Below are 27,197 nucleotides of genomic sequence, written 5' to 3'. Positions count from 1 at the left end.
GGACCATTTTTTTTCAGCAACGCATGTGTGCTTTTCTAGGTTGGGATGGCTGGGGTTGCACGGACAACACAGAGGCGTACTCATACGGCTTCCAGCTGCTCTCAACTCTCCTTCTGTGCCTCAGCAACCTGATGTTCGTCCCACCTGTGACCATCGCCATCCGCAGTCATTACCTACTGGAGGCGTCTGTCTATATTTTCACCATGTTCTTTTCCACTGTGAGTTTGAAGACCTATCAAAAACATATACCCAAAATGGGGTTTGAATAAATATTTCAGTTGCTAGTCGCATGTTGACATTAGCAGGTAATATACCTCTGTCATCATGAATCACCTAAAATGAAATAACGAAATGTATAGCTTCAAAAAAAAAAAAAAAATAATAATAAAAAGGAATAATCATAATTCTAAATTCTGACTGAATGAGGTATGTTCAAAGCAATTGTAACTTGTAAATTAAATGAACAAACCAGTCAGATTAAAGAACTGGAACTAACACAGTTGTATACTTTACAGTTTATATTAGATTTGCATTCTGTTTTGCTTCTGTATTGAACAGATATTTCTAATTAATGCAATAAGTGCTTGAAATCCTGCTGACTATCTCACAAACCATTCATGAGTCCTATTTCAGCATATCAGTGACCAGAACCAGTGACACGTCAGAGTGTCATATTTGATTCTTGCTTCCTCTGACCTTTCGTTTTCTTCTTTCCCCCTGAACAGTTTTATCATGCCTGTGACCAGCCAGGCATTGTGGTCTTCTGCATCATGGAGTATGACGTGCTGCAGTTCTGTGACTTCCTCGGCTCGCTCATGTCTGTATGGGTCACTGTCATCGCCATGGCCAGACTCAAATCCATTATCAAACAGGTAAAAATCACTCCGATTCAAGACTCAAAACACATTACATTTCCATAAACCTTGTGGTTTTTCTCTCTGTGCTTCCAAAGTGTGGATAATATTCAGTGAGCTCAAAACATTTGCGTTTGCATTGAATAAAGAAGAAAAAAATAAAATCCAACCAAGTTGAAATTTAATTTAACTTAATTTAACTGTTTTCGACATTGATAATAATGAGAAATATTCCTTGAGCACCAAATCAGCATATTAGAATGATTTCTGGGCAATCAGGTGAGGTTTAAGACTGCTGAAAAATCAGTTTTCCATCACAATACATTACTTTTTAATTTTTTTTTATTTTTTTTTTTGCAATAATAATTGACAATATTACTGCTTTTACTGTATATTTTAATTAAAAAAGGTAGCCTTGATGAGCATAAGAGACTCCTTAAAAAATCTTACTGACCTCAAAGTTTTGAAAAGGAGTGTATATGACCAAAATTGTCTTTTTAGGGCCACTGTATATAAGTACCACAATCTGATAGTTAAAATTACAAATGAAGGCCCTGGGGCCCAGAAACACTGGAGATTTCTTGTGTCATCAATTTCTATAAATTCATTTTGTATGATTCGTAGAGGCCAGTAGTTTTTCATGGACTATATTGCCAAGAAAAGAGCTTTCCAAGATGTGCAAGAGAGCAGAAATTTTGTCCACCTCAGTAAAGCGCTTACACAGAGTGTAAATACACGAATGTCAGCAGTCTGTCATGTGCTGCCATAATGATGGTGACATTTTGCTGTGGAGCTGACTAAATATAGGTGGACACTTTCAGGTGCGTGTGTGTGCATACTCTCTGTCTTCAGCTGCTCAACTGCAGAGCGAAAGAGTGGGCTTTAAGGAAAGGAGCACAGGAAGAAAGACAGTAAGAATGTGATTAACTTTAGGTTTGAGTCATTTAGAATCAGAGAGCGAGAGGACTACTTTTTGTGATGGAAGCGTCTAATGGAAAGAACAAAAAAAAAGAGAGCTTCTATATGCGTTCGGTGATTGCATGTGCACGCCTGTGAATGTGTTTTGCTGAGTACTGCAGTTTGCAGACACTAATCATCTCACCACAGTTCTGAACTTTAGGAGGGAAGGGAAGAGAGTGAGAGAAACATTTTTAGCACCACCTCTCTTTACTTACAGTCTGTCTGACAGAGGGTAGCCAATGCAAGATGGTCCTAATTGGACTGGGCATCATCTCTAGACATGATGGGTTTTCGATGTTTGGAATAATCTTTTTCCTCTTTGCCACTCTCCTACCAGGTGCTGTACTTGCTGGGGGCGATGGCTCTATCAATGGCCTTACAGCTGGACCGCCATGGCCTGTGGAACCTTCTGGGCCCCAGTCTTTTTGCTTTAGGCATCATGGCCATCGCCTGGGTAAGTAGTTTTGTGCACTTGCATTGATGTTTAGGACTGTAATGCATCCTTATTAGATGTTTAATATATCAATAAAATGGATTACAGTTATACTAGACATGGCTCAGAGCATAAAAATGAACAGATGTTGGAGTTGTGGTGATTATGTGGTGAAAACTACTGGTGTTAACCAGAAAATGCTAGCGTGCAAGTCTATAATAGTATGATTTATGTTGGTCTTAGCTGGTCTAGTAGGTCTTCCAGTGTAGCCAAGCAGGTTTTAAGCTGGCAGTGAATCTTCTAGCTGGTTTATCAATGCCTTAGCTGGTTTAGGTTTCTCTTCAAATGGTCTAACTGATCCTCCACCCTAGCAAAGGAGGCTTTTAAATAATTTAACTGGACAGCTAGGTGCTCTTCCAGCTGGTTTAAGCAGGTCTTAGCTGGTCCAGTTGGTCTCAAAGCTTTGCCAAAAGATATTTAACCAACTTTGTTTTTTTTGTTTTTCTTTGTTTTTTTATGGGAAAATCTAAAATTTTCAGCTTTGCATCTGGATAAAGTACATTTTATGATTGTTCATAAACATAATACAAAAATAAAATAAAAATAAAGCAATGTGCCTGTGTGTCCAAACATAACCTTGTTCTGTCAGTCTGATGGACCTGGCAGTTAAATGCCAGCGCTATTTTTTCTTTGACTGTTGAGTGACAACAAAGCACCTTTTGAATGTGTATAATTTATGAAGGCATTTCGTGTTACCTGGTCCAGCTCGTACCCCCTCGTTCAAGGCTGCATTTATCTGCGCATTAGCATAGCGTGGTTTTAAAAGTTTCTCCGTTCTGTCAGTTTTACCAGACAGCTTGTACTTTATGCTAATTCCTCAAGCAACCACACTGCTTTCCTGAAGTGAGATGATAAAAAAATAATGGGTGTTGGACAAGGAAAAGCCTTTGCCAGAGCCTCTGGCAAATTATAGTTGAGTAAGAGAAGCACGTCCTCCCTTGAGTCGAATGTGCTGGTGGATATATATGCAGAGAGAAGAGGAGCCAGCAAACTACTACTGCAGCTACAAAGATATACTGTATTGCGTGAGAAAAATAATGACAGAGAATAGCAAATGTTCAACAAGCAGAGATCTTATCTTCATCCTTTGACCTGAACTCACATCTGAAGGCACTAACAATGCTGCTAACAGAACAGAATGAGAAAAATCACATCTGAACTGAATTAAAGAAATGTTTTGTTATTTTGGTTTGGAGGTGTTACATATTTGCTACACTAAAACGTGTTTTTTTGATGCAAGTTAACACATTAATGACAACTGGTGAAGCAAAGAATAGTGTTGAAATATTATTTAATCTCATTATTTAAATAACTATCATTAACATAGTACTACAAACACTTTTAATATAAGCACTACAGACTAAATCCCTGAATAGGCTGAAATGTTCTTGCAAACAAATACACACGTCTATCATCTCCATGGCACATAATGACTTTGCAGTTAAAACATGTCAGTTGACACCTCCATTTCAAAGCTCCCCAAGCCTACGCAAACACAGTACAAAGCGTCCCAATGTGTGATTCTCACATCTTTTCTAGCACCGAGGAAAAAGTTGTGACATGCTACATCCACACAATTTGTTTACACTGCAGTTTATCATTATATTCTGTAATCCATAAATTACAACAGTCATAATGGCCAATTTGAAGTAATAATCAATGTTCATCTGTTATTATTATTATTATTATTATTATTTCTTTTTATTAAATGAAGAACATGAAAATAAAAAAGAGGGGGGGAAATCTGAATTCGTTGTAGGTCCATCTTCTTGAATGGTTAATGTTAAAAATCAATTTCTTTGGAAAATGAATGGGATTGTTACTTCCAGAACACTGTTGTTGCTCTCTAAAGAGACACAGCAGAATTCATAGACGGAGAGAAAGAGAAACACATTGTCTGGATGGGTCTTCTCTCTCACCCTTACAGTGAGGTTTGAGTTTCATTTGTTAAATCCAATAACAGACACAGTTTGAATTCTAAAATCTAATTACACCTGCTAGAGGAATACACATTTTATTTTTACAATACAATAATGCTTGGGATAGTGCCTACAAAGTAATAAAGGCACATGAAATGGCATTTTGAGGGGAAGGATGAGAAACCTTTGAAATCCTCTGCATTAATGAACATTTCTAAAACGTGATCTATGTCAGAACTTTTTTTTTGTTTCTAAGTAGTTATTTTATTTTTTTTCTCTGTGGTGACCTCCCATGGCTCCGTTTCATACACACTGATAAATGATTCATGTAGTTTATTATTATGAGCTTCAACAACTCAACGCTTTCTAAAATCTCTGAATATCTGGGAAGTGTTTTGACAGATTTTAAACAGAAATTATATGATGTAAAATTAATATGAAATGTTTATGATTTGATATGATTTTAGGAATTTGCATGGGAGGCCCGTAATACTACATGAAGTATCAAATGACACAATTCTTTATTTTTTATTATAATTGCAGACAGACATACTTCTTGTGAATATATAAAACAGCGTATTGGGAAAAACATAATTTTCATCTATTTTATCCTTTTAAAAATCTACAGAATCAGGTATGGGTATAAACTTCTACTTTGTAGAATTGTTTTATATATAAACATATATATTTGTAGTATTTATTTATATTATGAATTAGTATTTTGAATTGAATTGTATTTATTTTTGTTTTATTTTTGACTTTTTCTATTTAGCTTAAATGTATTTTTATTTCAGTTTTAAATGGTAAAAACTTTAGGACTTCAACTTAGATCATTTCACTTAGTTGCCAATGCAACATTTCAATTTTATTTTGATTAATTTTTTAAGTTTATGTTTCCATCTAATAGTCATATTCATTTTATTATGGCTTCATTTCAATAAAGAAAATGATCTTTAACAGTTTTAGTTTTATTTAACAATAACAACTGTGATGATTTATAGGTTGACTGGACGAATTGTGTTTTGTCAGAATACATACATTTTTGAATGGCTTAAATGGAGATAGATACTCTTTTTGGCCAGATGGCGTAATTACAGGGGCTACTTTAACTGAACCATGCTAACTAGAATCTAGTTAATAAGCTTGTATTCTGTGATGTGATTATATTGACTGAGCTTCATGCATGATGCAGCATCTCACAGACAAAATGATAAATAACTGCTGAAAACATAAACAATTATGCTAAGTAGCTTGTGGGCCAGTAATACATTTAGCTTTCATAGATTGTGGCATCTCAGTGCTCCAAAAGCATGCTAACCCGATTTGAAGTGTGAAGCACTTGTGCAGCTTGTGTCCAGGCATCATTGATTCATGCGTCATCCAATCAATATCTGAAGGCATATCCTGCTTGACTGATGAATTCTTTGGAATGTATTAGTGCGTAGCCCTCAGAGGTGGTTAAATAATTGTGATTCATCTCAGGAGCAGCCTGTGCTGTATGAGGATGTGGTCAGGACCGTGGGTGTCGGATTCCAACCCTACTGTCAAAACAGCAGCCTTATAATGTGAAATATAAATGAGAATCAATTTCAGTGAGTCAAAAGGAACATGTGGGAGCCAAGAACATTTTGAGAATAATCCTCATCAATAAACAGTATGCGTATACATGGTGTACACCAATATGAAGCGTTGTTTTGTTGTTGTGTGGGAAGTTTAAGTTCAGGCTCAGACTAGGCCAATCACTTGAGTGTCATGTTTAGAACTCATCCATTTTCCATTCTGTCCTTTTGCAACATGCACCTGTTATGTGCTCGGAGCTTGATGTGTGGGGAGATGTTGACACGAGGGAAGGATGTTTCTTTCTCATAATTGTTTAAGCTGTAGAACTCATTATAAACTCATAATGATACTGATATTTGCATACACTGTAAACATATGACAAGAAATTGAATTCCTAAGCAGTTATAAAGTTTAACAAACTTTAGTAACGTCCGTTTTGAACTTGCACAGAAAAAAGCAAAAGGCAAAAGCTGGAGTTGAATCAGTAATCAGAGGGAATATGAGATTTGCGATGTCTTGGAGGACTCGGAGCTTCCTATATGCAGCAGAAATGTGATTGAGTCATCAGCAGTCACCTGAGTGTGTGTGTGTGTGTGTGTGTGTGTGTGTGTGTGTGTTTGCTTGACTGCTGCACATGCTTGACAGCAGTAACGATGTAGAAGCGTGAGATTTAAAGTGTCTCGGTCATTCCGGCCCCTTGCTTTCAATCCTGTGGCTTGCTGTACTGTCGTAGGATATTAAACATCAGCTTTGAGTGTGTGCTAGAACTCCTATTGTATATTCCCTCAGCTGCACAGGACAGTTTTTCACAGTTAAAATTAATGCCGTGGCTATAAAATTGTAACCTGGGGCAAACTTCTAGTCTACATTTTGTCAACTAATGGAACATTATAATTGAAATGTCATGACAGACAGGGAGAAAAGCACAGTATTTCATTCCCTCTACATTGTCAGGACAGGTGGAGGGTTAATAATGACTTGGGGAACATCTATAGGAGGTAGAGTAAGTCTGATGGACACTAGATGCAGACTAGATGACAATTGTGCAAAAGAGTCTCTCCAGTTCTAACCGCAGAGTTTGCATCTGTTAATCTGTACTGTTACGCATCTGTTAAACAGTGTTTCTCTGCACTCAGCTGATAGATGAACACCGTGCAATGGCATTAGTAGGAGCATGAGTGGTGTGAAGAGTGTGTGTGGTGTGAGGTGTGGGAGGACAGCGTGCTTTACAGGCTTCATAAATATCAGGATCCCTACGTGCTGGAGAATTGAATTTCTAAGAAGTCTGTAAATTGTATGCCCAACTTTACAACTGTGTGCGTTCGGATCTAGCTCTAATAGCAGCAGCTCGTGTGTATCAGAGCATCTTTATGGGTCTGCAGAAGCATCATGGCCATTAAATCTAATGGGGCCAGCTCAGATATCTGAGCCAGCTGGATTTTGAGTACAACTTCCACAACAAAAACATGTGTCTTATTATATTATTATAATTAGTATTATTATTATTATTGTAAGTAAAAAAGAGTGTTTAAAAAACTGTGAAAACAGTTATATTTGGATCAGTAAGCCTTCTTTTGGTCAGTGGTTGAGTTGGAGGGAAAAGTTGAAATTATGAAACAAAAAGTCCTAATTATGACATAAAAAAAAATTAAAGTTAAGATAGAGATAAAAAAAAAATAAACTTTCATTTTAGCTCATAATTTTAATCCCCCCCCCCCCCATAATTATGGCTTAGCATCTAAATTAAACTTGTTCGTAATAACTAGGACTTTTTTAATGTCACAGTTAAGTTTTACCAAAGCAGTGGCAGAAATGGGTTCACAGAAGTCTTTTGTTCAGTAACTGACCCAGAATAATACTTTTATGTGCAGTATAATCTCAGTTTTAATCCATTTAAAAGGTTATAATTAGTTTGAAGTAAACAGTGATACTTTAATAATTTGCTGCAACCAGTTATCTGTACTTTAATGGTGAAGTTAGGTCTTTGAGATGACCATAACTGGTGAAACATGTTGGTCCATATGTCTCATTAATTAAACCATGCTGATTTATTCATGACTGGCTTTGTCTCCTGCTCTCCTGTTCCTCAGACTGTGCGCACCATCCGCCGGCGCCGCTGTTACCCGCCGACCTGGAAGCGCTGGGTCTTTTTCCTGTTCCCTGGCACCACCATTGCCACGTCAGCGGTGGCCTTATACGCCTTTGTGGAAACGGAGGAGAACTACTTCTACATCCACAGCATCTGGCACATGCTCATCGCTGGGAGCGTCGGCTTCCTTCTGCCGCCTCGTGCCAAACCTGACGTTAAAGTCACTCCCCTGAAGCGCCGGCGCGGCTGTGGCTACCAGCTCTGTGTGAACGAGCACGAGGAGATGGGACTGGTGGACCCAGCGATCATTACCATCAACAGCATATGCACCAGCTGATGATGTTTAGCAACATGGACTTTTATTTGCCTTTCTTATTCTTCCTTTGGAATAAAAAAACATGGAAAACAAAGCCAGAGAACTTACTGATGCACTGTAAATAACTTTTGACTGAAAAAAAAACGCACGCGTACACACACACACACACACACATGCATATACGTACAAGTTTTTTGTCATTGTTATTTGAATTGCTATTATTGTTAATAATATTGTTTGCATTGTTCGTATCTGGGAATGGTTTGTGTCAGTACACCGATGCACTGTTGTTAGTGCATTATTTAAACCATCTGAGCTGATTTTTCTGCTGCTACTTGACAGTGACTGTAAAATTGAAAAATGTGTCAAGTAATTTATTCATTGTTTTCTGGCACTCAAATGACCAAATGTTTTATTGTGTTTAGAGGATGCAAAGGAAGAAGATTATCTGGATGTATTAAGGGCACTTTTTTTTTCTAAACATCTTTTGCACTGAGACACAAAAATGTGATACTGTACATTTTTTAAATATAAGTATAGTTATGATCCAGTCACAATGTGTACATATATATATAGTATAGTTGTTTTCAGTGGAACGTCTGATTGTACTTTGGATTGCATTGTATTGCCTTTGCAGCATAACTGATTGTCGATTTATAGTTGGTTTAGGTAAGTGTCCATTGCCAAGACCAGGTTTTAATATGAAACCTCAGATAAATAACCTCATTTTTCCTGTTGTATTTACCTAGCGAGGATCAGAGCAAGACATTTTGAAGCAAAAGCTAATGATAACAAATAAACGTTTTATTTTTTTGGTATCAAATCGGATCTTTTTTGGTTCTATTTAAAACGAATGTGTTATTTCTTGAAATTGGCACACGAGTGTGTTCTTCCTTCAATATTGTTGAAGAAACTAGTAGGGGCCTCTGGGAATCAAAACCTCATTTTTAAGTAAATAATTTCCTCCTAAATTCATTTCATGACATCATCCTCTGTATGTCAGTTGTTATGAGGATGCTTATAAGAACATTAACCTTTGACCTGTAGGATGTTCCCATCTGCATTCATTTAATGACTACACTATCTCTGTACCCTGCATATGTGCTTTCATATCAGTCTTAAACAGCACTTGAGCTTAAAGAATATTTTTCTGTCTTGATGTCAGACAGTGATACAATGTCCATTTCCACCTTTTACTACGGACGAATCAGGTGTCGTGTCATGCTACTTATTAATGAATACTTCTCATTGTACTACAAAGTGAACATTTGTGCAATTTGCTGAACCACGTAGCCCCTTTTAATTGAAAGTACATCCAGTGATTACGCCTGAAATTAAATCATTGATATCATCATCCTAATGCAGGCAAAGTTACTGAAAAGAAAATATTATTTACAGCCTGTCATGACTTTTCATGACTCAGAAACAAACAAAAGGGTTTGGGGTTGATTTTTTTTTTTTTTTTTTAATGTTTTTAAAGCAGTCTTTCATGCACACCAAGGCTGTATTTATTTGATCAAAAATGAAGTCAAATTTTGAAATATTAATAAAATATAAAATAGCCAGTTTCTTTTTTTTATATATATATATTTTTTAAATGTAATGTATTCCAATGATGGCAAAGCTGAATTTTCAGCAGCCTTCAATGTCACATGATCTTTTAGAATATATATATATATATATATATAATTTTTTTGTGGAAACAGTGAACAGGATTCTTTGAAGAACAGAAAGTTTAAAAGTTAACATTAATCTGAAATAGAAACTTTTAAACAATGTAATGTCTATGCTGTCACTTTTGAACAATCTCTCTAAACTTGATCTTTCTTGTGTTATTTAGTGGTTTGTGTCGATATGTAGCCTTTTGCCAATGGGCACTATGCTCATTTCTCCTCACACAACAGAATTGCTAAGGCTCTGTCATGTGTTGGAGCAATCTTGTGCATATTTTCTAGTAAAAATGGGAATGGATGAGAGATGTCACGCTGAGATGGGGGACACGGCGAGATTGGTGGTGGTTTCTAGATAGAGTAGGTTAATGTTAATGAAAACCATTTATTTCACTCATTTAAAATCATTTTCGATTCACAAAAGGGCAATTAACTGTGCCACAATTTTCAGTGAAATTAGAACATGGTATTAAAATCATGATCTAATGTCTGAGTATCTATACAGTAAAGGAAGTGGCCCAGAGTCTGCACTGACAGCAGCCTGGATGCAGCATTGCAAATGGGAGGAGCAGCGTAACATGTTTTAATTAAGATAAGCATATAAATGTGTTTGCAGCCACTGAGGGCAGAATGACAGCACATGAATTAGTCCAATGAATGAGCAACACTTAAGCCCGACACCCACTCAGAAACATGAAGAATAGTGGTTGAACAGGAAACATGACTAACATTCTGGAAAAACTGGAAAGCAGTTTAATGCAGTCAATTCAAGACATACAGTAGGAATAAAGTCATTTTAAATGTTTCACCAGTGAAACATCAAAGGTTCATTGTTTCTTTAAAGCAGTGTTTCTATTCATAATTTACATTTTTGGGATTCAAGCATTTTTGGCATCAGTGCATTTTCTCTCAGTGCAGGTTTCTCTCATATTTTGTGCGTTCCACATCCGTGTGCTGTTATTTTAGTAGTAATGATAAAGAAACTAGTGGTTTTAGCAGACATTAACATACAAAGTCTATAATTCCTTTCCCGACATCAAACAGAATTGCAAAAAAAGATGATAAATCAGAAAATGTACACATTCCAGCTTTAAGCAATAATGCAAGATTCTGAAACAAAAATGGGGGAGTCTTGATGTATTCTTCCCATAATTCCTGGCTTCACAATGCAAAGGATGAGGGGAACAGCAATCTGACTCAAATCAAAACTGACAGTGCAGTAAATCAGCACAATGAAGACAGACCACCAGATTATTTTTAAAAATCACAAAATCAGCTTCAGCAGCGGTGAGATATTTTGCATCAGCACAAAATTCCAGCTGCTCTCTGTGCAAAACAGATCTATTAAAAAAATGCACTATCATTGCAATTCATAACTAATTTTTAATCGAATTGGTTGTGAATTTGTATGAATTCATAAAATCTCATTCATGCATTTTCATAGGATTTCACTGGGAGTGGACCTTTTTTTCTCCCTAAAATTCCATACGATTCACATTGTACGAATTCATACAAAACTGCAGTCACGTTTTTGAGATTTTTATAAACAGCAAAAGAATGAAGCTTTCATAAACAAATCATAAACATCTAAGATTAATTCATCTAAGTAAACACATAATTCTGACAAGCAAGTCCAGAAGCAAATAACCTTAACATACACACTAGTCAATCATTATAAAAAGGTATAAAACTACATAAAAATATTTGTAATAAAACAATGTTATAAAGCGGCATTCCTTCACTCATAAGGTTCAACAAATCATTTCACCTGTTACGGTCTGTGCGTATTGCATAGGCTATGATTCATAAGATTTAACAAAAAAATTACACAAAAGACATCTCAACAACAAGCCGCTTCTAGAAAAGGATAGAATGTTTAAGATATAGCTTGCTTGTGGAAAAACAGATGAAGAATTACTTTGAAAAGAAAACAATCAAAAAAGGCTGTCTTTTAAATCACCAGTAAAATATTTTTAGCACAAACAAAAATTACATTCACATACATGTAATTCCCAGTACTGATAGGCTGAACATAACGTAAGTCATGTGTGGTATGAGTGCAATGCTCTAAAAGTGCATAAAGTATCATTTTTACATGATATGCCACTATTGACCTTTTTTTTGCATTAGTATCCATCAGCATGGACCTCAGTAGCAGGGGCTCCGTAGGCTCCTACATGTTCTGCTCTCAGTTGCAGCAGCATGGACAGAAAGCAATCTGAACATTCACCCACCTCCCGTACGGGCCCGTCTCCCTCTGAAAGCAACCGGAAGACAACAGAGCTGTTTGTGACACCAGAAATACAGCCAGACAGAGACCCCGCATCCCCCTGCTCTATATGGAGCAGAGGGTTGCTTGCAGTCTCATAGGCAGACAGTCCATCGTCAGCCAGGTTTCTCAGAATAACCACTGAATGAAGCAGGGCAGAAAGCCCTCCGGTCACAGCAACAAACTGCTTCTCCTCAGGATCATCCGCACCATCTTCAGTTATATTTAGCACTAGAGGAAAACTAAAATAAGGCTCCTGAGTGATGTCTGAGGTAAAGTCATTGAGAATCACTCCACTACTTGGTAAGTATTTCCCAGATCCCCATGCACTGTTGAGAGAGGTGGAGATTACTATGAAATTGCCGTGACTATCGAGGACACCTATATGACTGCTTTTGGTATTTAATGTCAATATCTCTCTCTGACTCGTGTTGAAGAATTCATTTGCCAAATTGAAGAGAGCATTATAAGAGGCAAAGGCATTACTGAGATCCCCGTGTCTCGGAAAAGTGAGGTTTTGCTCTCGCACTCGATCTAATATATTGGATACCATTCCACCTGTGAGCTGGTAGGGGGGTGAAAGAATGCTGTATTTCTCCTTTGCCACGATAAGGGGCTCATTGATTTCTCCGCTGCCGGCCTGAACGGCAGCAAGGAAAGCTGGTTTCTCTGCTTCAGAAATGTCTTGAGCCAATTTTACGGCCAGGCTTTCTGGGAAATGGGAGGTATTTAGGCTGACGCTCCGCAAAAGGTCTGATAGATTCCCGTTGGCGACACGCTCTCCCTCTGATTTCACACGGCCGGCCGTATCGCAGAACAGATCACACAGTCCTGACTGGAATATTTTGTCCTTGTGGGTTTCTAAAGCCCTAGAGAGGATTCCATCAATGAGGAAACCCTCTTTGGCGACTTTTGTGGCGCCCTCAAAAAGTCGCCTCCATTCTAAATGCCCGTAGTTGGAATGCAGCAGTTGAAGGCCCTGCAATAATGAGGGAGTGCCATATGTATGCAGCTTCTGAGAAGTGTCATGTATCGCTTTAAAAGATCTTGTAGTGTGATTGTACAAAATTGCAGAAAACACTCCACCTTGAAAGAAAAGGGAAGCATGAATGAATCATAAATCAATTTATGCTTTTAGCAACCTTCTGAAAGACAAATGCGATGCTAATTAGTTGTATATATATAAACGACAAATATTATGCATTTGAGAGTCTAAATTGCTCAAATTATTTTCTTATATCACTAATGGGCTTTTTCCATGCTTAATTTCTACCATAACCCTTCATAAACATTATTCTACAGCTAGAGACTTTTAAACCGCTTGTTAGAACCATTTTAAATGCATAACACTTCAACAAAACTTGCTCATGGTATTTTTGGAGAATGACACTGAATATTGGATGTTAGACATTAAAACCACAGATTTCAGAAAATTACATCATGCTTCAGAAATAGCTAAAAAAAAAAAATTATAAATCTCTAAATCAGTGATGAATGTGAATAACACTGGCAGTGTTGTAGTCGAGACCAAGTCAATCAAGTTCAAGTCAAGACCAAGACCAAAAGAGGATCATGTTTGAGTCAAGTCCAAGACCATATTTTCAGGGTCTTGTCATAGACTTGTGACTCAGACTTGACAATTTTTTTTATCTCTTTCTTGGCTCAAACTCTAACGAGCTGCTTTTGACTACAGCACTGAGAACTGTTCTTCTTGTTTTAACCAACCAAGACTGAAACATTTTATTTGTAGGAGTCAAGTGATGAAAAGCGCCTGATACTGACCTAACCCAGCAGTGTGTGGATGAACAACTCCTAGGCAGAGTAAAGCAGCAATCCCAGCATCGACCACATTCCCTCTCTCCTGAAGAAGCTCCTTACCAATACTGGAGCAGTTTGCTATAAAAAAAGAAATGACACAGCAGACACTGAAATATGTTTGATACATATTTACGGATTTGGTTTGCATAATAATAATTAATACAAGGAGACTTGCCTGAGTCTGTGATGATAGCAGCATTGTGGTACAGTGATTGACTGTGCTCATGAGTGTGACTATGATGAGCATGATCATCATGATCTTCAAGAGCATGATCATGATCGTGTCCGTCTTCGTGGTTGTGGTCATGGTCATTGTGGTGGTGGTGTTCGTGCTGGTCGCTCTCTTCATCCTCAGAAATCTTGTGTGTCTTGTTGGTCTCTTGATGATTTGACAGGTCCTGACGCTCCCCAACTCCAGGCCAATAGCCATTCCACTCATAGATCACAAATCCAAAAACAATTCCCAGAAGAATCACAGCCACAGTGACCCTGACACAGGTGTCTCTTTTTCTTGCTCTTCTTTGCTGAACGATGAGTCTGGAGGGGCAGAATTTACAAAGCACAAATATAAAGGAGATTTTGCTTTTCTTTAATGCTGCTCTGAATCAGTCTGAGTATATCAGCAGTCGTCTTATCACTTTACTCTGGCAGCTGATAACAAGAATACAATGCACAGTTGGAAACCAGATAGTTCACCCGAAAGTAAAAGTCGGTTGGACTGAGATAAACTGATTGTTCACACCTAGGATTAATTGTATATTTATACCTCTCCTTACACTAATTGATACCTTGACAACGCTGTTGTGCTGAAAAGTTGGTAAATAAAAAATCACCTGCAAGTGAGTGAGTGGTTTTATACCTCTTAGCTACTACTGTTATTTTCAAGACTCTTAAATTTGGTAACATATTGGTCTAATTTGAATCTGAAAAGTAAGATTGTTTTCCACTTGGTTAACTGCTAGAAACAAGTTATACAGTCTTAACAGTGACTTTCTGCAATTGGCCACTGGTTCGACTTGAAGCAGCGCTGCGCAGACCGAGCGTTGTATGAAATCAAAATACCGCGAGAGCGATTTGAAGCGTTTAATGTCATTTTGATGTCATACGATTTTCATGACATACCGATCGGTCTGCGCAGCGCAATCACAGCCAGAACCTGAATGTTTTAGGAAATATAGAAATCCTGGCCAGGGCGTGTGGAAAGGGGCACGTATGGTCACCCTAGATAAATATAATTTAAATAATTATTTATTAAATTAGTAAAGGAAATCGATCACAACTCTTCACTGGCAAGAATATCTATATTATATAGCATATTATTGAGAGCATTTATATCGGAACACATCTACACTGCAAGCGACACGACCAGGCAAAACTTGCAAGATCCCATTACAGTCAAGTTTGTGTGCACTAGAGGCGGTCTTGTCGCGTCGCGTTTTTAGCAGCGTCTTGAGCACCTGTTGTCGCGCCAACATCACTAAGCAGCCACGACATAAGAGCAAATGCACTTAACATTAAAGCGGATTGTTTAGAAATGACAATTAACTTGCGCAACAGACGTCAAGCATATTTTACTTTCATTTTAACACTTACGAGTTGAAATCTATCGTAATTCCATCGTCCTCATCTGAATTTTCCCTTTCATCTTGCACATCGCTTGTTAGTACTTTATATTTAACAGTGCTCTGCACCATTTTCCCCGTGTGCATTTTGGCCGTGTCGTTAAAACATTGTATCCAGTAACCTAGAAATCTCCTACTTCCTGTTTGTCCTGACAGTCGGGACAGGTAGAACGACTGATGGGCGTGCACGTCAAATCCATTGTGTTTCAAGGCACACATTTGTTTCACCAAAATGTGGTTGTGGCTAGAAAGGAATACAGCTAATAATAATAATAAAATAAATAAATAAATAAATTGACATTTTTACCTATTAGATTGTGTTTTATCAACGTCTTCACCTACCCCAACCTTAAATTACCCCTTACAATAATGCAAATATAGTGATTGTTGTAGGCTACAGTGTGAGAAAATATAAACCCTATAGATGTGCGCATGCCCAGTAGTTTTTGCTGTATGCCATACCCTTTAGCCTAAAATGTGTCTATTCAAACAGTGCACAATTAAAATAAATAAATAAAAACCAGAAATCCAGAAATATTAGGTTATTCACTGAAGTAAAGCATGTGACTACACCTGATTTGTACTCAAACAGTCGTAATGTCACATAGCTGCATTAAAAAAAAAAGCTTTGTAGATGTTTTATGAAAGTCAGATGTGTCCACAAAGGCTCAGGTTCAAGGTGAAGCAGTGTGTGCCGTTTCTCAATGTTCCAGTGACCTGGAAACGAACTGAGAGCATAAGCCTCACTATTCCTTTCAAAGTAGCCTGTGACTCCAAATCTCCATCTTCAAGGGAACCATGGTGCAAACCACTGTTATATTGAGATACAGCGAGAGATTGAGAATCTCAACAATACTGACCGTCTTAAATGTCATGCACATGGTTATGACTTTATTTGTTTATACCCTCTATTTTCTAGGTATCACTTGCCCAGCTCTATTCCACATGTAGCTGCATCAGTATTCTAATACACCTTTATATAGATCTGAGTTTCAGCACACTAGAAGACTAAAAAAAGTTGTTGTTGTTGTTTCCATGGAGTACAATCTTTTTGATCAGTTTTATGTGTGTTTGAATAGACTCTGAAGCTAGGTGATTTGTAAGATATGCTGTCTGGCAGCGGTTCCTTTATGAGGTTTTTTTTTACATTGCCTGGTGCTTTTACAGGATACAGAATACTGTGCTATAGACACACATATTCCTAATGTATAATATTGTATATTGTACATATGTATATTTTGTGATTGTCTTGCCATGGGTTTACATTTTAGCATAGTCAACATTGTATTGTATTCCTTTTGCTATAAGGCTGCATTGTAAATTAACTGAATATCAACAGAAAATCAAAAGATACGGTTGTAATATGAGTCCCAAGAATGAGGATCTAAATGCAGCATTTAGTAAAACCACAAGAATCCATAAACAAGAAAGCATGAGGAAGAACTAGTCACCAATATGAAGAATGTGTCTTGACAAAAGATACAATTACTAAATGTACAAGACAACTTAAGAAAAACTGATGATGAAACAAAATGAATTTCTGGGGGGTAAATGAATGAGGGCAAAATGAATAAAGACATCACTAAGAACAAGGACACTAAACTCTAAAATAATGAATATTTAAAGAAACAGAATCAAAGATGCCTGAAAACAAAGAAACAACGCCCACCAAACACATTCCAGCAGCATAAATTCCAAACCTGTGACAGAAACGTTTGCAAATATATATCACCTGTCTATGATAAAGTAGCTTATAGTTGTATTTCACAAGTTAAATGACGGCAGGAAGAAAAGGCATGAGGCGAATGAATGTGGATCTAATAATAAATAAATAGGCTACTGTCAGTTTTTATAATTGCTTTTGGTCCTTGAAGTCAGGATTCTGTATCCCCTTTTAATTGGATAGACTTTAAGTCCTCCTCAGCAGTTTATCGTATCGTAACCCATGGACAGCCCAGAACGGCCTGTTTAAACCCTGCTGATTTGACCTGCTGTTCCTCCTAAAGCTTTGTTTGGATGCATATGGTAAGTCAAGAGGAGCAAGCTCCATGTTACTGGTCCAAATGGGGAATAAGGTATATATATGTATATATATATATATATATATATATATATATATATATATATATATATATATATATATATACATATATATATATATATATATATATATATACGTATATATATATATATATATATATATATATATATATATATATATATATATATATATATATATATATATATATATATATATATATATATATTTTTTTTTTTTTAACTTGGGTTGCTTATTTGAAAACCACTCAATCAGGTCTAAAAGGTTGTTACGTGTTTTTTTTTTTTTTTTTTTTTTTTTTTGCAGTTTGGCATTTAAAAGCATTTTTTTTTAATCCTTTGACTGATACTACAAAGGTTTGATTGAGTTTTGGCTACAGTGTATTTGTGAGAAATTGTAGTCTCCTTAAACAAATAGCACATACTTGTTGTATGGACAGATAGTCTAATAGTCTAATGCAGTAGCAGAACCAATAAAATGTTACGTCTATAGGGACCAATGTAAACATAATTGGTTGTTATTGTGTTTATACAGACTTATGGTGTTAGTCAGCTATTTCCCTTATACCCACTAATATTTGATCAAATGCTGTTTTTATTCTCATATAAACTGAAATTTGACAAATTGGGGAGATACAAAACAAGTTGTATTGGTTATATTTGTTTTGATGTTTATTTATTTTATTCATTAATTTATTTATTTTGAAAGAAGTATCTTATTTGAAACAGTAATGTTGTAAAATATTTAAATAAATGCTGTTTTATTTATAAAAAATATTTTTTTATAAATAAAACAGCATTTATTTAAAATATAATCTTTTATAAAATACTGTTTGGCATACAAAAAAAAAAAAAAGAAAAAAAAAAAAAAGGATATTTATGAACAATGAAATGCCGGATGTTGCACTGCAGGCAAAACTGATATTCTAATCTATTAAAAAATATCCTTATAGATAAAGAAAATAAAAAAGTAAAAACAAAAATGATGGTGACCCTTAATTTAGTTCATGTTCGTTCCAACTTCAGCAGTGGCCCAAATACAGTGGGCCATACTGAGCAGAGATGTCCTAGATTTGATTCATTTTTTCAATCGAGCACCTACTGTATGTTTTCAGTTTAAGCACATTTGTTAGGTGCTGATATGGTACAACCTTATTCTTTTGCAGAGTAAATTTTATTCTGCAACCGTCTTTCTCATAAAGTCACTAAGAAAATGTCAAGCCTCCTTGTAGAATACCAAAGAACACTGACCCATTCAGGTCACATACAGTATTTACCATATTCTTTCACAAGCTACAACACAACAATCCACACACTCCATTATACACAGAATTATCAGTTAACAGACAATTTGACATTGTCACTAAAGCAAATCACATAAATTAAACATAAATTTTTGAAAAACTTGGCATTGTGGGTTTTCACATTTACTGTTCGGATTGGACACCTCACAGGAAGTACTTCTCCATCTCATTCTTACCATGGTCTTGCTATCTGCAGTTTCATTTTGCTGAAGTCAAACTGCAGGCGGATCTCTTTTGTAAGTGCAGTTGTGAGTCCATGAGATTGGGGTTCCCATTATGTCAGAGGCAAGATGGTTTTGAATGATGAGTGAAGCAATTATCATTTTGGATATTTCCATATTTTATAAAGAATCCAATCTCAAATGTATTTCAACCCACCTGATTATTACACCTGTCACAAAGCTTAGGTTTTGTATAATCCCAGCCCAGAACTATTGTAAGCTTTAGAATCAGATTGTCCAGACCTCTAAGTAGTAGTTAATCACCTTTCATTCTGCAACTATCAAGATTTCCTCAGAGAGTCGTTCAATTTCAGTTCAAGTTTTATTTGGGGAGAGTTCTTTGTCTCAAAGCAATTACTAAATGACACAGACTTGTCTATCAAACTTACTTAGCAATGCAAATGTTTAACTGGTTCCCCTTAAGGGTAAACAAGCCTTAATAATCATTTATTGTTGTTTGGATGTTTATCAGTTGTTTTTCAGTGGAAATAGAAAGTCTTTGTACCATTTCAGTGAGAAATAAGATGGCTTCATGGGTTCGCGCTCAATAAGAAGCTGATTTTACTGGATGGGAAATATGCTGAAGGATATTGATAAAGTCACCTTGCCCCACACCCCAGCAAAAGAGCACCATAATTAACTTCATGACACACCACTCATAGCTGTATGCAATGAAATCAATATTTCTGTCCCGGTCTTCACTGCACTTCTTTTCATACTTCATTGACCTTCCTATTGATTCTTAAACTATTTAACTCCAGATGCAACAAATGTGTATCCACTATAAGAACAAACAGTGCCATCTCAACGAGATAAAAAAAAAAAAATGTCAACTAGAAAATGGGAATACAATATTGAGAGTTAGCACACAACACCACAACACTGAAACAATTTGTAATGATTCTTCCAGCGAACAGACTACTAATATTTAATGCACAATCAGTGTGGATGCTGAATTGCAACTCTGCATGAGCAAAATTACTGTGAAATATCTATAGTGACAATTTTATTGGTAGTTACTTTCTTTGTATTTGCCAGTGGAAATAGTAACAAATAAAGCCAATACCGAATCAACAGCTGAGTATCTCAGAGCAACTCACAACAGTGACATTTTGAATGAATCCGTGTATTTAAAAGAACTGGTTTCTCTGCTTGTAAATCAGAATCAGAATCAATGAAGACCTCAACACCACATCGTGACTGGCTGCAGCGTGTCTGAAGATTATTTTGGCCAATATTGTGTCCTGGCACATGTAAGGCAGACCTGTGGAGGCATCATGGTGCATGAATGAATAAATAACTCATAATTGTTTAATTCCTGAATGAATCAGTGTATTGAACAAAATACTTGAGTTAATGAATCAATGACTCACTCATAATTGATTAGTTCTTGAATGATTCAGTGTTTTAGCTAATAAGCGATAAAAACTGTCACTTGTCACCACCTACTAGCGTAATGATGTAACCTGCAAAAAGAGTCACTGAATATTCCCAATATGCATAGAGTCTGGAGTATGTGAACACAGACAAGCTGAGAGATGCAAACAGTGAAAAGTTCAGTTCATCTGTATAAAGCATATCATATTTTGGGTCAAAATAATTAATAACAGTACTGTATTTCATATAATGTTATTTGTCCAAAATATTGGATAATTTCTTGCAGTTACAGAGTAATACAATGTAAAATCAAAATCTGAAAGAATAGCATTTATGTGGCCATTTTTTTCCTTGTATCATAATCAGCATGGACAAGCAAACAAAGTTTAATACCCAACTGTGATAACTGCCCATTTTTTGCTCCATAAATCATTTTCACATTATCAGGCAGGACAGTAAGACCCAGGTGTTCCAGGAAAGAGAGGGAGAGAGTATAACACACTTCTCATGCTCTTATTCAGGCCGCCGCACTGAATAAACCATTGTCCAGTTCTTATCTGGCAGCTCAGCCTGTCAACCACACTTGATGTGAGCCTCAGAGCATGATGCCATGATATCTTCACAACAGAACATGGAGGCTGGTTCAGATTCTGCCCCTGCCATCACGAGATTAGAGTCCCATCACACTGCCTGCACTGAGGGATCTATGTCACCTATTGTGAAGGCCTGCCATTTTCTTAAATGTTTAGATCAGTGAAGTTTTACATGATGATGCTATTATGCATGACTGCAACATTACTATACAGTAATATTAATACTTAATTGCATTTGTATGAAACAAGAGAGCATAACTGTCTGTTGTGGTACCAGAGACATAAACATGGGACAACTAAATGCTAAATGCCATGACTGATCAGAATTCAGTATTCCAAAGGTCAGCGTAATAATTATTTCAAACACTTAATACTCATCATTAGCTCATGTCACTTAAACCCTAGGAGTAGGATGCTACCTATTATCTTCCTCTCACCCTGTTACTGACCCCTGTATGTAGCATCATGACCTCACTCCACCAGGAAGAATTTTATGCTGAAATAGCTCTGTTAACACAGTGCATGTCAGACTCTGACAAATGCATTTATCAGCTCTGGAGCAGTGCTCATTTTTCACGCCTTTGCTAATTAGAGCACAAAGGGCATCCTTGTCTGCCGCACTGGACACTCGATCAATACAAACTCGCAGTTCACGCCGGCTTAAGAATCCTGGCAGAACTGCAAGTGGAAAGGTTATTGTGCTCCGGTTTTAGCTAAGCTGGTCAAAACAGTGCAGCCCTCCTCAACAGAGCTATTATGGGGGAAAATAATAATAATAATAAAAAATTTAAAATGCTCTTTATGTGTACTGTTAAAATCTTTTATCTTTTATATCCTTCATCAGTCTCCCCTTTTTAATATCCCATGAAAGCACTGGAGATATAAAAGGTACTGTACAAATAAACATGTTATTCCTAATGGTCTGTTTCACAGGTAATTTCAATGCATCAATGACGAGGGCTTGTTTGGTTTGTGGAACACGACCTTCAACAAAACAGGCATCTGTTGAGCGTTAATATCGTTCCGGCAGACTGCTTGGCCCATTGATAAGATGCTAGAATTTCAGAGGCTTGTGATATGTGATGTTCATTAAGGGCCTTACAGGTCAATTATGTTTTGAGTCACGATCAGGAGGGGGAGAAAAGCTTTTAGCGATGCCTGGCCATTAAAAGGAAAGTGATCCATGGCACCCTGTGGCATTTTTCCCTCTGCTAGCCACTTCCCATTTTCTCAAATTCCTCTAATGGTTAATCTTTCAGAGCCAAGGAGAGCACAAATTTTGCCTTGCTATTAACCTCTCAATGTCTTTCCTCACTAAAAACACTCATGTGAAGGCTACAAAGGATGAAAGTGCATTTTATAGAGATTCTATTGAATTGGAAGACACAATGAAAAAAATAAGTATACCTCTTAAAAGTTAAAACACTGCAAAGATTTACCAAGGTAAATATGTGAGTTTGCTGTGAGCTGGTCTGATGTGAATGGTTTTCATCACTCATCTGTGAAAGACACAGGCCACAAAGAGAGCAGCCAATAGGTTTGTGTCAAATCCATTGGTCTGTAAGCTTGTCTCCCTTTAGTCCTCATTCACTGAAACCTGGACAATGATACACATGTTTTCTTCTCACTAAATGTGATGCAGTCATATCCCATAGTCATCGTCCTTCAACATTCATAAAATCTGTATGAAATAAGACACATCTTTATATTTTGCCTTGTGCACATTCCATCAATGCCAAAATAGGGGTGTTGAGACACTTGAGAGGTTAATCGAACTATTGCATCTGTGTTTGGTCAATAATACAAGTCCATTTTAAAGTGTTTCTAATTTGACATGTTGTCAGCTGCCTGACCTTTAGACCATTGTTTGGTTAGAAGCAGCTTTAGGGCAGAAAACTGTTCAATTCAATTTAAAATAAATGACTAAATATGTAATAATGTTTGATGTAGCATAGATCGTAGATATGCCAGAAACAACACTGCACACTTGTAGCTTCCAAATGTTTATTGAATGATTCAATGTTTCAATCAGAGACTATCATCATACTAATCGAAATGTAATAATATTAAATATGTTGGATGTTTTTTTCTCTCTCTCTCTATTCTATTTTTCAGTTGGCTTAACTTTGTCCTAAACACACTGGCACTAAACACACTGGATTAAGTTTTAGATCTTTAGTCAACTGCTTCTGTAATTAAAAAGTGTCCCACTCTTCACCTAATGTGATGTAGAGGCCACTGGACCAGCCAGAAAATCAATTAACAAATTATAATTAATCACTTTGAGTTCGGGGCAAAAGCAGGTTTCTCACACATCAACTGCGTCATTTTGCAGTCATCAGCACTGACGCCCCAATGAATAATAATGATGGTCTGCTCGTATCTGAGTCAAGTGGTAATATCGCTTCTTAAAGAAATCCTCTGATGTGTGACAATTACAGTCATCTTAACTCAATACATCCATTTTCAATTCATTTAACTTCCTGTACTTGTTATAATATAATCACTGTATATGTACAGTGGCCCAAAAGTGTTTAGACACTTTAAACTGTATAATGGCCACTCCGGCAGAATGTAAAATATCAAGCCAGGTGACATTAAATTAAATAAAAAGGAGAAATAATATGATTATTTAATATATATAGCATAGACATAAGAAAATATTTTGACACTTTTGGTTGCTCAAACATAGCCGTGATGAACTTATCTGCTGGAACACCTTTGTAAATTTGGGGGGAATTGACTTACATCCACTGAAAAACTCCAAAACACCATGTAGCTGGTTTGTTATTTTTGTTACAATGCATTTTTTTCTGGGAGATTAGTTACAGGAGATATTATATTCTGTCTTGTCAAGACTGGTTGGTGCTTTTCAGGTAAATTGTGTGGAAAAAGCAATGGTTTGAGCAGGATATGATTATGACTAGAAGTTTAATACTCTACATTTCAAAGCAATTGCATTTCATTCTCAAAAAGTTCCCACAGTGGGGCTTTCAAAATGCTCTTATTACACCAGCACATCAACAGTAATAAAATAGCAAGTATATTTCAAGCCTGTCTCATCGGTAGTATGAAAAGCATAACAGATGCACCAGATGTAGGCTTCTATTTCGATGCATTGTACCAAACTATTGCCAAATGACCAGAGTGGCTGTCCAAAAAACACAAAATAGGAGAAAATTGGAACTTCTTATAGCCATAGTTTTGTTAGATGTCATTGACACCTATTTTGAGTCCAACACCAGGATATGTTGATGCACAGTTTAAGTTGATTTGAGGAGAACAGACAAAAAAAATCCAAAATTGAGGAAGTACTAATAGTGTTTTTGACATTTCATGTCAAAAGGCTCTTCTGCTTGACATATTTATGGTAGCTATTAAAGGGTGATGCACTTAGACCCTGAGCACAATGCAGCCAATCAGTGTAATTCAAGTTTTGAACAATAAATCTTACGCTGAAGAAAAAAGGGCTCTGAAGTTTATTCATTTTCATTCATAGTGATATTGAAGTGATATTGAAGTAATCAATATCACTGCAATAGACCTGAATGGCTTTTGAATTGTAGATTGATTGCTGTTTCAAGCAAACTATTGCCCTCTACACAGACTAAACATTTTCTGAAACAAATAATGGGGACAGGGAATTAGTGGTCCAGACACAAAATCACCGGTGGGGGATTAAGCCATTAAATGTGTTGCTTATCTACTTTTGTAGCACCTGAGGGATGTGGATAAACTGGACACAGGACAGAATGAGCTGTAAAGAGGCCCATTTGCCTGAATTTATGTGACTTTTAAGATTATATGGCAGTGCTTCCTTTTGTTTATTTCCCAGAAAGTTTAAGTAATTTGATTAAGAACTGTGGCTTATGTTTATCAGCCAGTCGGTTTCCAACATCTGAGGTCTGAATAATTAAGACCTGTCACAACTTTGGCTCTATTATTAATCTCTGACACTAAGTTGTCTAGAAACTATAATGGAAATCTGAAGTGTACACCAAACCAGCTTGATAAGAAGTTCAAACACACACATTCTGAATAAAAAGTAGTTTTTTAAGAGACTGACCTATGTATTAAATGATGCTATTTGGGAGCTGATTGTGATGCCTGGAACATTTTATTACAATTAAATTAGAAAGAATATGGAATTAGTTTTTTTTTTTTTTATTATCAGACCACAGTTTTGGATAAAATAACCAATTAATTTAGTATAATCAAAATATTTTTTATATAAAATGTGTGATGACAATTATCTGAGATTAACTGTATCATTTTGTTTTGATTTTTCTTTGAATGACTGTGACAGAAAATCAACATGGCGTTTTCACCATTTCAGAATCTATGATAAAATAAATTTTCAAATTCTGAAAAAATAACCTTTTGCAGGATTTGTTAAAAATAAAGAATTAAATAGCTCTCGTTTTAAATTAAATGACCTCACATTAATCGATTATTATAATTTTTTTTTTTTTAGGTAGCTATGGTAGTTGACTAATTGCAGTTTTTGTAACTTGGCCACATCTTGATGAAATAAATATATAATTGTAAAAAAAAAAAAAAGAAAGAAAAGTCCAGCATGTTTTGTTTACTCAGCCTTGTGTTTGACTTACTCGCTGTCTTTCTTTTTATGTGCCCAATGTTGATTGAGTCAAAAAGTGGCACATACTGAAGAGCTTACAAACTTAGAGTATATGCTGACAGCTCTCACTGACAATCTTTGTGGGAGTGAAGCTGTACACTTACTGGACTGCATAAGATAAAGCCAAAGAGAGGAATGACTAGCTTGTTATTTTCAGCTTTTAATAAACAACAATTTTTGCCAAGTGTCATAAAGGACTAACAAGGCTACATTATAGGAGGACAACTGGACACCATCAGTAAAATCAAGCAATCAAATGGCTTCCTTCAGCAGTGAATGTAAAATTCATGAGGGTAAGATGTCTGTGGGACGGAGGCGTTGCAGAATAATACGAGTAGATACAACATCTTCAAGTGTGCTAATGATATCTTTAGAAAATGCAGTCCAGTGCAGTGTTTTCAGTGTTTCATCACAATGCAAAGGTCCTAGACCACTAGTGAAAATACTGAATATACAGGTAAATCACATGGTGGGGGGCTTTGTGTTTACATTATCGATGTGTGGTGCCACGATGCTGTTGTGTTCTGGAAACACTGCTCACCCCTGGTGGAGTTTATGATTATTAAGTGCCGGTCGTTCTATCTACCGAGGGAATATTCAGCCATACTGATCGTTGCTGTATACATCCCTCCCAGCTCCAGCTCCAACAACACCAACAGGAGTGAGGCACTACATAAACTGTACCAGAACATCAGTGAGCAGCAGACAGCCCACCCTGATGCATTACTAAATTTATCTGGGGATTTCAACAATGCAGACTTAAAGAGTGTGTTCCCAAAAATACACCAACACATTAACTTTCCAACACAAGGTAAAAACACTTTGGACTTTGTTTACACAACACAGAGAGGAGCTTACAATGCCCCCCCCCCCCCCCCCCTCCCCGGTGCCTCAGACCATATCACTGTCATACTAATGCCTGCATACAGACCGAACATTAAAGTCACCAAACCAGTTTACAAACAAATACAAGGGTGGCCGGAAGGGTCATCAGAGGCTCTTCAAGACTGTTTTGACACCACTGACTGGAATATGTTTAAGCAAGCTTCCACATACAATAACACCAGAGGCCTTCTGAAACTGTCACTGCCTACATCAACAAGTGTATTGATGATGTAACAGTCACAAAGACCATCACTGTCCGGGCCAACCAGAAGCCGTGGATGATAGGGGAGGTCTACAGTTTCCTGAAGACACGGAAAACTACCTTCAGAGCTGGAAATGAGGTGGGCCTGAGAACAGCCAGGGCCAACCTGTCCCGCGGCATCAGAGAGGCTAAGAGACATCACTCCAGGAGGTTAGACTCTCACACTCAGAGCCTGTGGCAGGGGATACAGACCATTATGGACTACAAGCCCCCACCACGTACCTGTGACAGCACAATCTCCCTGCTGAATGAGCTGAACGCCTTGTTTGCTCGGTTTGAGGCACAAAA

General features: G+C 36.8%; 2 protein-coding genes across 2 annotated transcripts in view; one reads left to right on the top strand and one right to left on the bottom strand.

The window, feature by feature from the left end:
• LOC128000105 (transmembrane protein 8B-like) overlaps positions 1 to 9,756 on the top strand; it is a 111,907-nt gene extending 102,151 nt beyond the window's left edge. Inside the window, exons 10-13 of the mRNA XM_052592236.1 lie at positions 40 to 218; positions 726 to 872; positions 2,152 to 2,268; positions 7,877 to 9,756. Coding sequence (XP_052448196.1) covers positions 40 to 218; positions 726 to 872; positions 2,152 to 2,268; positions 7,877 to 8,212 — 779 coding nt within the window. The 3' untranslated portion in view covers positions 8,213 to 9,756. The remainder of the gene's footprint in view (positions 1 to 39; positions 219 to 725; positions 873 to 2,151; positions 2,269 to 7,876) is intronic.
• Positions 9,757 to 10,600: 844 nt separating this feature from the next.
• si:ch73-337l15.2 (glutathione hydrolase 6) lies at positions 10,601 to 15,836 on the bottom strand. Its single transcript, XM_052592235.1, has 4 exons — positions 15,542 to 15,836; positions 14,124 to 14,485; positions 13,913 to 14,026; positions 10,601 to 13,216 (listed from the first exon to the last, which is right to left on the bottom strand). Exons 1-4 carry the CDS (start codon positions 15,787 to 15,789, stop codon positions 11,988 to 11,990), a joined length of 1,953 nt encoding a protein of 650 aa, XP_052448195.1. The 5' UTR covers positions 15,790 to 15,836; the 3' UTR covers positions 10,601 to 11,987.
• Positions 15,837 to 27,197: the final 11,361 nt, after the last annotated feature.

The sequence above is a fragment of the Carassius gibelio genome, chromosome A5 (genome assembly GCF_023724105.1).
Source record: "Carassius gibelio isolate Cgi1373 ecotype wild population from Czech Republic chromosome A5, carGib1.2-hapl.c, whole genome shotgun sequence".
NCBI lineage: Eukaryota > Metazoa > Chordata > Actinopteri > Cypriniformes > Cyprinidae > Carassius > Carassius gibelio.
Note: the sequence above shows the minus strand (reverse complement) of the source record. Positions and strands in the feature narration are given on the sequence as shown.